Source organism: Diceros bicornis, chromosome 33 (assembly GCF_020826845.1).
Source record: "Diceros bicornis minor isolate mBicDic1 chromosome 33, mDicBic1.mat.cur, whole genome shotgun sequence".
Classification (NCBI taxonomy): domain Eukaryota; kingdom Metazoa; phylum Chordata; class Mammalia; order Perissodactyla; family Rhinocerotidae; genus Diceros; species Diceros bicornis.
The window spans coordinates 9,411,435-9,426,844 of record NC_080772.1 but is presented as its reverse complement, the minus strand read 5'-3'; the positions used below and the strand labels follow the sequence as shown (position 1 = coordinate 9,426,844).

Sequence of the window (15,410 nt, the reverse complement as noted above, 5' to 3'; positions counted from 1 at the left end):
TTTTTACAAAGGCTTTAAGGAATTCTCCTTAGAACCATAAAAATGCAGGCATCACATCCAAGTTTTATATAGAAACAGTAATGGCTAATGGAAAGATGTGTGAGAATGCAAGGGAGCATATATTTAGCCTAGAAAATGCTTCATTAGAAAAAAAATCTCTGGATTCTTGTCTAAACATTGTGTCAGAACTTGTTTCAACTCAATGACATTTTGGTACATTTAAAGGCAAATGTGTAACCTTACACAACCCTGGTAAGGACACCAGAGGTTTTCTTTGCTCAATTCAATCAGTTCAGAGAAAGAAACTTTAAAATAACTCAAAACTGTTTTCTATTTAGCTGCTTAAAAGATGAGATCCTTAAGGAGTAATAAAGCTCATTCAAGCTAAAAGGGCTAAATTATATCTAGGTATTTCCAACTGAATTCACAAGTTTGTTGATGTCTTATAGACAAGGACACTCAGCCTGGGCTGATGCTGAAAAAATAGTAGTTAAAAGCTTTTTAGGGGCCGGCCCGGTGGCGCAAGCGGTTAAGTGCACGTGCTCCGCTGCGGCGGCCCGGGGTGCGCTGGTTCAGATCCCAGGTGCGCACCGACGCACTGCCTGGTAAGCCATGCTGTGGCGGCGTCCCATATAAAGTGGAGGAAGATGGGCACCGATGTTAGCCCAGGGCCGTCTTCCTCAGCAAAAAAAAGAGGAGGATTGGTGGATGTTAGCTCAGGGCTGATCTCCTCACACACACACAAAAAAAAGCTTTTGACCTAAATGTCATGTGTCAATAACATACCAATTTATACATGAAAGGGTAGTATATACTTTATCCTTTTCATCTCCGTTACTTTAGCTGTGTGTGTGTATATATATATCTATATACATATACATACAAAATACAATATATATATAATATACACACACATTATATTTAAAAAAACAGTCATTGAGATTTCAGTTATTTCCATTCACTTTTAATTGGTCAATGCTATCACTTCATTTATTCATAGAGCAAAATAAATCAAGCATTTAGAAATTAAGTAGAAATACTTCGTTATACTTTTATCTTCACATTATCTTTGCATTTTATCTTTTGCTAATATTTGAATTGCATATTCTAGCCATGTCAGTAGGAGAATTTATTTCATTTGGGTTTACAGCATTACCATAAATGAATAGTAACCGAGTGTCTGCAAAGTCAATGCTACTGAACTGGACAGAACATAGTTAAGTAGGACAATGTAAATGTGAGAAAAGAATTTAAAGGACATAGTCATTTTGGGGGACCAAACTTTGACTTAATGGAAAAAATATTTTTTCTTCCGCACAAATACTTAAAGTCTCAATATAAGATATATATGTATTCCTTAATCTTAAATATGGTTTCATTTAGAAATGCTAATTTGGAAGTGAAAAAGATTTATAATATTTTTAGAAAATTTCACGGTCCTACGAAAAAAGTGAGGACTAAGACCAGACTCCCCTGTAAAGAATCCAGTAGACTCAGGCCTGGGAAGTCGGAGCCCACAGATAGAATCCAGCACTCCTGGTCTGTGTGCTAACCACAGCTTGCTCCTTTTGGATTCTCCAATTACTCTCTCTGGAGGGTTCAATGGCAGATTGAAAATGAAATCTTAGGAAGAACTCAAATATAAATACAAAAATCAAACTTTGTTCCTTTGTACATTGACAATGTCTCTTTAAATCCTAATACTTTAAACTCTCTGTTATCTGTGTATCTAGAAACTAATAAAAGTTCTTTTCACCACACAGTCTGATGGCAGTGCAGTGCTTTCTGAATCCTGGAAGCAAGAACAAGTCATGATTTTCCTCGGAAGTAAATTTTTTTGTTCTTGTAATCTTGAGAAAGTTTGTAATTTATAACATAGCAGAGATGTCATTTTCTTAAGAAGAATTTTTGACGAACTAAAACATCATAATCTTCAAGTATATTGGATAACAGAGTATTTACAGTATTTGGGAAATCATTGAAAAATTCAAACTTCTTACACCTTCCTGACTGCGTTTTCACCTCTAAGACAAAGCACAATACATTATTTTTTATTCACATAGCACTCATTTTGACTCTTAACATGTTAAATGAGGGATCGAGTTGAGAAATAACTTAGGACTTACATGATTGAAGAGTGATGGGGCCTGTTTGGTGTGATGATTGACATTATTATACCATAATCTGTTATTTATTCATGGAATCAAAGGTATAGTTCAGTTGAGCAATTCAATTTCCAAAGATCATGAATTAAAAGTTGTCTTGGAAATAATGAAGCTAAGAACTCATGGTTCTGCACAAAAGTGAAGAATTTGCCAATATAATCATTTTTTCCTTCTATAAAGGGGGTGGAATGTTTTCACCAATTGCTGATAAGGAGAGAGTCTTCCTGGGCCTTTCCTGGTGACTAGGTAACCTTTTCACATCTGAACAAAAGATTATTATTTTTTAGTGGAAATCTTGCTTGGAGGATCAAATCATGGAGTACTAGGAAAGTATGTCTACTGATAAAAATCATCTATTTTTTAAACATTGCTTTGGGGCTTTGTACCAAAAGAAGTCCCAAGTTGAACCCTCTGTCACTTCCTGTGATGTCATCATGGGGACAGCAGTCTCTGTGGCACACCTGTTACAGGTGGTGGCTATAGAACCTGACTATTTTAGGAGAATTGGACAATCCAAATAACTAAATAATTAAGTTAAACTGACTTTTTTCTTTCTTTTTTTTTTCTTTTTTCATTTTCTTTTTTTTTAGTGACGACTAATATTTAATATACCAGTTGGGTTAATATAAAACCAGGGAAGGAAGTTTAAGACATCTTCCACTGTGGTCAGGTTTGTCATAATGGACGGATGAAAGTAATCATTTACATCTTTGATTTCCTGGGAAACATTGGCCAGTCTTGACAAGCCCTTTCTAGTTAAGCTGATTCTCTCGTCACCTGATATTCTGATAGCACCCCTGGCCAGGTTCCTGGGGGCACCAACATTGCAAAGTAGGGTGATCTTGCAAGAGACAAATGTTCTTAATCTGCCGAGGCAGGCTGATGGAATTTGTGGACCAGTTTCTGACATCCCAAGTAATTATGATGCTTAAAGTATTTTAAACGATTCCAGGTCTATAAAAAAAGTGATGATGCCTATATGTATACCCTATATTTTTTATTACAAAAATATTGAAATAATCCATGAGTTATTCCACTCTGCACCAACTATAAAAAAATACTATCAAAGTTTGACCGGCACTTTTAATGCAACAAAAAAAGCACCATGACCGAGGACACTGGGAACAGAAAGCGGGGAACGTTTACTTGCTGTACGGAGGTATTTAAAACCCAGAAGCTTGTTGTAAGAGTGTGACTTTACAAATGATTCAAATACAAATCTTAGCTGGATCTAGTGGCAAGCCTTCCGTCAGTCAGAAGGATTTTCTCATAGCATATTCACCATTTGTCTGCTCATACTTACTAAAAGGTGTCCCAAAGCCTCTAAAAGACACACCACTTTGACCTTGGAGCGGGGGACGGGGGAGGGGGGGGTCTGTACACAGTGGAGAACGTGACTGCTCATGCTCGCTTTTGCTTTCTTGGGGCTCACGCCGCTCGTTCTCGGTCGTTCAGGGCTTGCGTGTCAGTCCTGCGGTTGGACGGTGTTTGGCACTAGAAAGGTGTGGCGTGGCGGGTTCTGGAATCGCGCCCGCCTGTGATCGCAGAGCCGCGGATTCGGCGACCTGCAGCATCCAGTTACAGCCGGTTCCTCTCCCGCCGCTCTGCCCTTGCGTTCCAATGTGAGCTGCACAGGCCGGGAAATCAGATGCTCATTTTGCCTTTTCCCCCCACTTCCTCTTTGTGTATTTATTAAATTTTTGCAGTTGAATACTGAATCATGATTATCATTTAGTTTACATCACTAAGTTATCGAGCTCCTTGGTCTTGTCAAAAGCCACACACGTGCTGCATAGGATTTCTGTCATGTTCTCAACTGAAAATTTAAAATAAAAAACAAATCCTGAAATGTGTCAAAAACAACCAATCCATCAATTCTAATACACGTGTAAACACACTTGAGTTTGCTGTCCATTGGATAGGCTTTTCACGCATGGTATTGGTTTCCCAATGAGAAAATGGTTTATGAATTTTTTTCTAAGCAGTACTATTTGTTTTTCTGGAGTCTTGAGGGATATATTCTCTCTTTGTTTTTATTTATATTCCTGTGGGAATCAGAGGTTTGCATCAAGAAAAATCACCTAAGCTATTTTGACAGAGGACTGGCGTTGTGTGTGTGTACGTGTGTGTGTGTGTGTATGTGTGTGTGAATGACTGAATATATTTCTATGCAAAGATCAGTTAATCCCATCAAAACACCCTATTGATTGGAGGCAACATTTTCCATTATAATAGTACCCTCTGGTGGATGCGCTGAAAGACTGCGCAGGAGGTCGGTAGCAACAAGGAGTCCTGCTAAGCTGGCACGTTCCCTTCAGGTGGAGCAGGAGACTCTCGGGGCTGCTATTTTGAAAGGAGACCAGCCGCAGGCAGTCAGCTGATGGAGGGTCACACAGTAATCATGACGACGGTCAGACTAAACGTTACAGCTCGTTGCCCTACTCTAGGATGAAGTTTCATTATTGCCACAGCCCTGCTGTCACCCCTTCATCTGGAGGTTGTGGCTCCTCCAAGTCCTTTTGTTTCACAAAGTGGTTTCGTACTCCAGCCGCTCCTGAATGAGGGCATCCTCTTTGTACTGCAGCCTTGGAGGAGACGGGGAACATTCAAAGGCTAAAATGGCCTTTCGGAGGCTTCGGTCCAACACATGTCTCTCCCACGCTGGGTACCTATTCCTGAACAGGTCAATTTTAATGACAGATTCTTCAATCCGTGGTGGGCGGGATGATGGGGTGGATGGGGCAGTGGGCCTCACCTGAAAGACGGGCACGCACCCATCCCGCTCTGCAAATTTCTGGTCACGGTCACTGACGACACTGCGGTTGTTGGAGATGGACCGGAGGGTGCTTGTGGCCGCTTCTGGAGGCAGAGTGAAGGGAGCGACCGGGTCCTCACAAGCACAGCTCGGTGACTGCCCGAATCTGGGTCCGTTGGGGTGAAAGAAGGCATAATACATCAGCATAAAAACAACGCCAGTCAAGAAACTGCTGAACACCACACACAGCGCTGGGATGGCAAACGCATCTGCAATCTGGGGAGCCTTGTAGAGGTACCAGAGGGCACTCAGGGCTGTGTTTTCCAGAAGAATGACAAAATAGTAGATGAAGAGCCTGCAGCGTGTCCTGCCTTCCTTGACATTGAACCAGCTGAAGATATAGATGATGCCCACCACCATGTCGAAGACGATCTCCTCCCATTTGGTGATACAGAATTCCGTCTCACAGTGGACGATCCAGAAGGTCATGATGCACCAGTGAAGGACGATGAAGATCCCAAAGTACAGCTGGAAAACCGAGGCAAAGAGGGCGAAGGTGATGACCCTGGCAGCGATGGTGAAGAAGTGCCAGCAGAACTGGATGACAACAGCCATGTAGCTGATGGGCTTCTTGTCATCTCGAGAGTCCCGGAGGGCCTTCTGGTAAGAGGCCAAGGCCCAAGCCAAAGACACGAGGGAGGCTGCTGCTGTGAAACCTACAAAGGCAAACAGGAAGACATTCTGTCAAAAGTGAGATGCAGTGTTGTCTCCTGAAAATAAGTCACGTGGAGCTGGGGACTTGAGACAGCTAGCTTTGACCTCAGCAAAGCTCTTAATTTCTTTGAGTTTTAGCTGGACTAACTGCTCAGATGAGGCTCCTAGTATCTGTCCTCTTTGGGGCCCCAACCATATGGAGAAGTCATGAAGCTAATAAGAATGCTCCTCAAAACCATCATATGGGGTATGGAATCTGGAAATGGAGTGGGTTTAACTTTCTGTGTATTTGGTGTAAATAGACTAAGGAGAAAGTTTTGTGTAGTGGGAATATAATTGTGGACTGGACGTTGACAGAACTGGGTTGCTGTTTCAACTTTGCTGATTATTACCTGCATGACTTTGGATAATCATTTAAACTGGGGTCCTCATCTATAAAGTGCATGATCTCCAGGCTCCCTGTCGGCTTTGAGATTCTGTGATTGAAAGGGATAAATAATCACAGGAAACTTGAGGGGCTAGCTGGTTCACCCTTCTGCTTCTAAATGAGAATAAATGTAGTTCATTCACAAAAGGAAGTTTACTATTTCTTTTTCTTTTTTTTTTGGTGAGGAAGATTAGCCCTGAGCTAACATCTGTGCCCATCTTCCTCTATTTTGTATGTGGGACGCCACCACAGCATGGCTTGATGAGTGGTGTAGGTCTGCGCCCGGGATCCAAACCCGTGAACCCTGGGCCACCGAAGCCGAGGGCGCCAAACTTAACCAGTGCACCACTGGGCCAGCCCCAGAAAGTGTACTATTTCTTAAAAATAAGAAAAGGAGTCCACAGAACCTCCTTGGCAATGTTTCCTGTGATACCTGGTGTGCAGATTGTCCTAATATAATCTGACACTCTTCCTACAGCTTTCTTCTGCTTAGAAGAAGAAATGTCTGTTCACTGACACTCATCTTTTATTTTTTTATAAATTAAAGATGGTATAGAAATCACTTCTCAAACACTTCTCTTATCATTTTCTGAGCCCCATTTGGTTAGTATTCCTCCTAAAAGTATGTTTCCAAATTTTAAAAATTATTTTTATTGGTTCCCTCCGTTCTTGCTCCATCTTCTGTGTCTGAAACATCACCTCTACGGTCCAGACGTGGACAGGGCTCACCAAAAGCCCACTGGCCTGCTTTAGGAGATAGCTTTTTTGGGGAATTCCACTTTGTCACTGAAACGCTATGTCAATCTGCATTGCAGCTCGTTTACTTAACAAACCGTACCAAGACTTACCAAGACTAAGAACAGTTCTACTACTAAATATACTACTACTACTACTACTACTAAATCTACTACTAGATATAACCAGGCCATGTTAAGAGTCTGTCTCCCACTGTGGAAATAACAGAAGGGAGATTGCCAAGAACTTACAATGGAATTTGTACTTTTCATATTTTGATAGAGAAAAGCTGTCTGTGGTCCTTGAAAAACGAATTTAAAAAGATGACTCTTGTGGGAAAGAGCTACTTGAATTGATAGAAAAAATATGCAAACTCAACAATCATTTCTTACACATTTTTCTTATGATGAACTCCAGAAAAACACAATTACTGATAAAATATTTTCCAACAGCCACTTCTCATATCTAATCTCAGTCAAGCCAGCAGAACACCACATCTTACACAGGACCTTCAGTTTTTACTGGCCAGCACAAAAACCTTTCATTACCTTAACTCTCAGGCAGTTATGGCAATATTTCTGGGTCAGTGAGATTCCAGTACACAAGGAGTTTATGTTAATGTAATTTCTATGTGGTGGAAACACCTATATCAATTATAAAGCAAGTTCAGAAGTGAAAAGAAAGGGATGGAGGAAAAGTTAAAAAAAGAAGAAAGAAAGTGAGAGGATGGGAAATAAAAGTTGATGGAATAATGACTATTTGAACCACATATTATCGACTTAGGATATAAGAGCAAAAGTAGTGCCATTTTAATTTGAACACCTTTGTGGTTGACCTCACTCCTCATGACCTTGCTCCTTATCTGTACCATTTGTGATGGCACGGATTGCTGCTTGAATAGACTGTGTTTTTGTGCGTTTAAGCTCTGCACCCAGTGCTGCCTCTCCACAGGAACGGCTCTCCTGTTTTCACACGCCCGCTCCATTCCTTAGGACTTAAAGAACTACGTCCTTAAGCACAGCGCCACCTTCAGGAAGATGGCTGCATTGGTGGTCAGGCTCCCGCAACGGGAGCCGGCTGGATCAGGCTAGTCAGAACGCTCAGGGTAGTCAGCCCAAGGTACTCGTTTGTACAGGGAGATATTATGAAAGAAAGGCTGTTTTCCAAAGCAGTGAAACATAGCAAAAAAAATTTTACGTACACAACATCATAAAATTATCTTTTGTCAGATTTAAAAGAATTGGAAAATTAGCTTAGTCCAAATCCCCCTGTAATCTTCACCTCTTTTATTGTATGTCTTAAAAAAGTAATTCAGCCTGCTTTTGACGCTGCAGGGAGTTGTTAAGACAATATCTGGCAGTAGAAAAATGAAGATTTTCTATCAGCTTTGCTTTCTATGTAGCTTACTATTTAAGAAGTCTATACCAAAGGCAAATGTCACGTCCATCATGACCACTTCCTTTATGAATTCTCCGTTTTAGCAAGAGTTGCCCTTGTTCATTTGATTATGATTTCTTATTCTTCTGTTTAGCAATTAATTTTTGTAAGACCAATATATGCCTGAACAGAAAATATGGGGCCATTATTAGAATTACTCCTTATTACAAATTCACACCTGCCATGAAATGCTTAGTTCTTTTGCTTTTTACACAAATAATATCAGCTCAGTTGTTTCAAATGCCAAGAGACTTCCTCAGCAAGGCACCACGTTAGTACTGGAGTAGAATTCTCCAGAACTTCTGGTGCATGGTGGCACAGTTCTGGAACACAGAACTCTGAGCACTCCTTTGGCTAACAATGTATATTTTAACTTTTTATTTGAAAATAATTTCAAACTTACAGAAAAATTCCAAGGAAAAAAATAGTACGCTAAACACCTATATACTCTTTCCCCAGATTGTCTTTGGCTTCATGTGCTTTATCATTGCCTTCTCTCTCCCTTTCTCTCTCTCTCTCTCTCTCTGAACCATTTGAGTGTAAACTGCATACCTCATGGCTGCTATGGTCTGAATGTTTGTGTCCCCCCAAATTCATATGTGAAAATTCTACCCCCTAAAAATGATGGCATTAGTAGACAGGGCCTCTAAAAGTTGTTTAAGTTATGGGAATGGAGCTCTCATGAGTGGGATTATTGTCTTATAAAAGAGGCTCCAGAAAGATCCCTAGCCCCTTCTGCCATGTGAGGAAGATAGTGAGAAGGTGCTGGCTATGAACCAGGAAGAGGGTCCTCACCAGAAGATGACTGTGCTGGCACCTTGATCTTGGGCTTCAAGCCTCAGGAACTATGAGAAATTAATTTCTGTTGTTTATAAACTACCCAGTCTGTGGTATTTTGTTATAGCAGCCTGAAAGGACTAAGACAATGGTCTTTTACCCTAAAATATATCAGTTCCTATTTCCTATGAATAGGGACATTCTCTTAGATAACCACAGTAAATTTGTCAACTTCAGTCAATTTAACATTGATGCAATACTTTTTTCTTAATCCACTGTCAATATTCCAATTTCATCAATTGACTTTAATAATGTCCACTATAGGATTTCTTCTTCTAGAACAGAATTGAGTCTAGAATCAGGGATTGCATTTAGTTGTCTCATCAATTTAGTTTTCTTTAATCTGGAATATTTCCACAGACTCTCTTTGCCTTTTATGACATTGACATTTTTTGAAAAGTACAGTACCTCAAAATAAAGAAAAAAAGAGTGTTCGTGTTTTGGGTTTGTCTGTTGTTTCCTCGTGGATAGATTCAGGTTATGCATCCCAAGCTGGAATATTACATAAGTGACATTGAACAATATTTTTCCCCCCACACCATTAAAATACTAAAATATAAGGATTCCTTCAGTAGTCCCAGGAAGCATATAATGTGTCTGTCAGTACTTTCTTTCAAAATAATGAATGGCATATCACTCTAAAATCAAACTACAGAAACAGCTACAGAGGATTTAATGGGATTATATTATTTATTAAAATGTTAAAATAGATAATAAGACCTCAGAAATTACCTAGTGCAACGATCTCATTTTACAGAAAAGAGATAGAGTCTCACTTTGAGAGGTTAAATGATTTATCTTCCCTCCTTCGCCCCATTGTCTCGGATGAAAACTGTCCTTCCAATTCAAACCTAACCCTCCTGCTTCCTGGAGAAAGCACCCCATCAGCCATCCCCTCTCTCTGTGTATCCCAGCTCTTCCTCTCCAAGAGCTCCTTCCCTGGGGATTACAAGTGTGTAACAAGCCTCCTTTCATCCCATGAAATGCCCCTGACTTTATCTCTTTTCTTCTCCTTTATTTCAGACTTGTCTCTTTCTTATTGTTCCTCCTATTTTTTGTTTCTTGTTTCCCATTTTAATCTGCTTATCCTAGAGATATTGGCACTGCTAGGGATGCTGCCCCTGATTCTCTTCCCTTCTCAGCCTTTCTCTGAGTGATTCCACGCACTTCCACGCCTTGAATCATCTCCTCCAACTCAGCAAACATCCATCCCCCGACCCGCCGTCTCCAGCTCCAGACTGTGTGCCTCGCTATTGGCCTGAGACCCCACAGGCCTGCGGTCGAGGTGTGCTGGAGGTACACACGATGGAATACTTGGAAGCAATCTGGCTCTACACGACAACGTTTGCTTTCTCGTGGAAAGAAGACAATTTTCCCCTTATGCTCCCTATTGTTAGCTTAATACCCTTCTCAGAATGAGAGGGAACATGAATTTCCAGATAGGTTGCCACAGTTCTAAGAAGATGGTTTTACGTGCAGCTTGACTGAAATACCATTTTGCAAAGCCACCCAAATCCAAGTGTTCACAAGTGTGCCATTTTGGTGCATTGTGTCTGAAGGGGTCTACAATAAACCACAGTGGCATAAAAATTATTTTGAGTTTTGAAGGCATTTGAGTTCCTGAAATTGCTTATTTGCCTAAAAGCAGTGCCTTCCAAAAGAACTCTGTTGTAAATTCTCTCCCTGGGAGCAACTCTAATTTTCTTTTCTGGGAGAGAAGTCAGCACCATACCCAAATAGACATTGTCACAAAACTCTCATATCTCCCATCTATTTTCCTAAGAGTCCTTTACTTTTCCAAAAAGTCATTTGTCTTTTTCCATAAATGCCCTTACTCCCTCACTTCTAAGAAATAATTTGTTCTCCCGGAAGTGCCCCACCCCATCCCCAGTTAAGATGATATATAATCCCCCAATTTTAACCACTTCCTTGAGTCACATTTCTCTACGAAACCCTGTTCGGTATATATGTAATTACATATTTAATTTACATATTTAAATACATAATTACATTGATTTTTGTCTTGCTCATCTGTATTTTGTTGGTTTAATTTGCAGTTGGTTTAATTCTCAGAACCTGAGATGGTAGAGAGAAAGTTTTTCCTCCCAGAAAACCTCTGCCACCGAATTGAGTTCAGTTGTTCCAAGTATTTTTGCTTTCTCACTGCACCGAAGCCCAAACAACTGATCTGAATTTGAATAAAACAATTTAATCACCATAAAGTTTGTGTCACAGTTTATTCCATCATTTTGAACTGATTTTATATATGTATATGTCTTTGGATAAGGATTGGTAAGGGATATAACAACTTTGGAAATATTATACTCCAAGAATTTTGTTTTTAAAACCTCTAAACCAGGAGGAAGTTACTTCTAACTTCTTAGATCTGTGCATTTGAATTGTTTTAGACACTGCTTAGTAACTCAGAGACTAGTTTCTCAGGGGAATGCTAAGATATTTGCCCATTTTGAATAAAAGTTTTTTTCAGAATAAGAGCTATGAGTCTAATACTAGCTAGTCAGATAACTAGCATTTCAAAGGGAACTGACAGAAATTGACATCACGTAGCCCAAGTGAACAGCGAGGTTTTGAATTTCTTCCCTCTCTTCTCCTTGCTTCCTATGGACATCTTTCCCCGCAGGGCGTCTCCAGGTCTTTCGCGTCTTTCTCTTCCCTCTCCTCCTTCTTCTGTTGTCCTCTCCTCCCCCACTTTGCCCCTGCCCCACCACTCACTCTGTTGTTTTCCCTATTTCCTGCTCCCATTGAACATAACATGGAATTGAATTATTTTCTAAAAATAGTTGTATTAATGAAATAATGTTTGGCGTTGCCCAAATCTAACCTCACAACTGTTCTTAAAACTCACATAAACTCCACATAAGGAAGGAAGGTGCCTGATTTAAGTGTCAGTGGTCTGCTGTAACAGCTCTCCTCCTGCCTCTGCTCTGAATCCTACGGCTCTGCTCCAAATCTGGGTTTGCTCTCAAGGCTTCCCACCAAAGGGACTCATCACCCCTAACCTCTGTTTTTCATCACAAGTAACTTGCTTTCCTATAATCTTCCTCTAATTCGGATATAAATGCAATCTTAATGAGAGATGTAAAGAATTCTTTATATTTTATTTAGGCCTATAGAAAATAACAGCTTAGAGTACGGTTGATGGGAGGTGTGGGAGGGGGTTGTGGGCAAAAGCTCTGTCATCTCAATTTAAACACTATTTCCTTTCAGAAATAATGGATAAGGGGTTAGTATGGGATACAAGACCCTTGGAAATACTATAATCCAAGAGATCTTTTTGATTTTGAAACCTCTAGGTTAAGAGGGGGCTACTTCTGACCCCCAAATGTAAATTCGTTGTTTCCGTGAACATGTTTTCATATCAAATACCCCATCCTCTTCCTTCAGAGCACAGTTTATAATTATGTTTCATTTTGTGCTTGTGTAATTATTGTGTTTCGCACTAGAGTGGACCTTTAGGTAACAATATGCACCTGCCTCGTTTACCTTTCTGTCCTCTAGTGTCTTGTACAGTGCCTGGGATATATTAAGAATTGGCTCTTAGAGAGAAAGAAAGGAAGAAGGAAAGGAGGGAAGGAGGAGAGAGATCAAGGGAGGGGGAGATATCATCCTTATATAGAGACGGAACCACAGGGAGAATGAGATATTCAAAAAATTTGCACAATTCTTCATTGCTCTCCTCTTCTGTTTCTTTGCAATTTTAGTCAGAGCTGTGAATGCCAAAACACTGTGAAATAAAATCTGTACTCCTGTCGTGTTGTTTGTGGTCTGAGTGTAAACAAGAATTCTTGGAAATCCCCAGAGAAGGCTTTATAGGACTGATAGCCTAATTCCCTAGATGTAGGAGGTTCGGGAAACTGAACCAAGTACTCTAATTCTTTGATTCTTCAACAAACAGAGCCTGTCTCTTTCCTTCTCCTGAGGAAGGGCACAACTGCAGCTCTTCCCCTGCAACAGGTCAGCCAAAGTTTATATCTCAGGGAAATATACAGCCACTGGCCCAAGTATGCAGCAAAACTGTAGCTAGGGAGAAAGGGCTCTTATTTTTTAACTTAAAAATTAATTATTATGAAAAATTTCAAACATATACAAAAGCAGAGAGAACAATACAACGAATATACACTTCATGTAGCATCCACTAAAGGGCCTACTGAGTTCTGAAACCCATGACAAGGGGAGAATGACTCTTGACCAGCAGGGAGACGCCTCCTGATGGAGCCTCGGATCAGCTCCTTCCCAAGTCTTCTTGCATCTATCCTTCCCGAATGTTCCTTTCCCTTTACTGACAGAGACAGAAGGGCTGTGTGGAAAGCTAACTCTGATAGCTGATGCTTCGTTGGCATGTCTTAGGAAGCCTGACCTGTAGCTCCCTGGGCCACGTGACCTCCCCTGGCTCATCTTGTCCCTGCCTCTCTGGGCTCCAGACACACTGCCATCTCTCCACTCCTCACATGCTAAATAGGACCACATTCTCTTCCCATAGACAAGAAATGCTAGCTCTCCCTTGAAAAGCCACCTCTCTCCCGTTAATCCCTACTCATCCTTCAGTTTTCAGGTTAAGTGTCATTCCTCTCCTCAGGGAAGTCTTTCCTCGCCCCTATCCAAATCCAGTGCCCCTGTTACAAGTGCCCACAACCCTCTGTGTTTGTTCTTCATTGTACCCCACCCAGCACATCCGCTGTAGTCATGCATCCGTGCAGGTGATGATGGACGTGTCTGCCCAGAAGGGCTGGCTCTGCATCCTATGGCTGACCACCGTGTCCCACCATCTGGCGCTCTCTTGTGTATCATTTTCTGAACTTTGCACGTTTGTCACCCAGTAGCTGCTTTCACATTGTCTTCCTGTTTGCCCACCATCTTGACTGCAGATATCTTCACTTCCTGTCTTTTCACCCCATTTCTTCACTCTACCTGTCAATTTCAACATTTTTTGGAGAAAATTTAAAGTATTTTCTCACCAACAGTTTGGGAATTGATGATTTACAACATAACCCTCCTCAGCTATGGAGGCGAGATTCTCGTATAACCATTTATAACATACACAGTCTTTTCACCGCAAACACAATAATATCTTTCCCTAAAGTTACAGTCCCTAAACAAACAGACAAATCATTGACTTGTAGATGACAATATGATACTGATTTCTTGTAGTAAAAAAATTTTATAGTTTCAAAAGTGAGTTTGAGGCTCATAATCATAGACAAATGGAGAAGGAGCAAGCATTTGTTGGGCCCTTGTTTTGTGCACAGGGATGTGCTTGGTACCTACATCCTTTATCCAATTTAAATTTCATGATAACAGTTTGAGGCAAGTACTGTTTTGTGCTCAGGGAAACAGAGACTCAAAAAGAGGTTAATTAACTTGCCCAAGCTCATCTAATTAGCAAGGAGGGCAGGCATCAGCATTCACAGATCCCAAACTCTGTCCACCACAACAACAGACTGGGATGGTTAGCCCCACCAACAATGGGGGAGATGAGGCATGGACAAGGGCAGTGAGTTCTTGAATCTCCCACAAGCCAAATTCATGGGAGAACAACATGGTGGGTTATAGACGACCCCGGAGGTCCTTTAAGTAGTGCCACCTCTTCAGGCCTCTGCCTCCCACACACCTGGTCCTTCAGGCTCACAGCAACCATGTTTGTTCCCAGGCCGAAGGGTCCCATTTTGGATTCTTTTCATAAAATGGATCAGAAGCACAAACACCTAGGAGGAAAACCAAGCTCTTCTCTTTTTCACATTTTCTGAACTAACAGCCCTCGTAGTGTTCCTGGATTTTCACCTGAGCAAAAACGTTGACCAATTTGAGTTGAATTATTTGATCTGAGAGTAGCAGGTTTCAAAATGAATACCCAGAACCAGAATGGTCTTCCATTTCTGCAGTGGGTTTAGAGCTCGTCTCTTAGCTATGGATATAAAAGCAGTAGATCCACTTGGCTGGACTCATATTGAATTCACCTCGCTGAAATAATGTAATAATGGGAAAAATGTAAAGCCCTCTGTGTTCTGATCTATGTTGAGTCTGGTGAAGGGAAGGCAAGTCATACAAGCTCCATGGGTCTAAGATGGCCTAAACCTTCTTGCACTGAAACCATTTTATCTCTGTTTTAAACCTTGTAATAGTTCTGATTAAAAATATTTAAATGCTTTAATATGTTTAGTTTTTGTAGGGATACACATTATTTTCGTAATCCATTCTGAGGATTTCAACTTCTTTGCAAGGCAAATTGTAAGGCTGCTAAGGAGGTGATAAGGGAAACACTGAATTGAAATTAAAAAAATGTTTTAATATGAAAGTAGTTGAAGAAACTTGTTGGGAGAAG

The 15,410-nt window shown here is 40.8% G+C and overlaps 1 protein-coding gene across 1 annotated transcript in view; it reads right to left on the bottom strand.

Annotated features, from left to right (window-relative positions):
• Positions 1-957: 957 nt before the first annotated feature.
• Positions 958-15,410, bottom strand: part of XKR4 (XK related 4) — a 397,946-nt gene continuing 383,493 nt past the window's right edge. Inside the window, exon 3 of the mRNA XM_058528716.1 lies at positions 958-5,636. Coding sequence (XP_058384699.1) covers positions 4,690-5,636 — 947 coding nt within the window. The 3' untranslated portion in view covers positions 958-4,689. The remainder of the gene's footprint in view (positions 5,637-15,410) is intronic.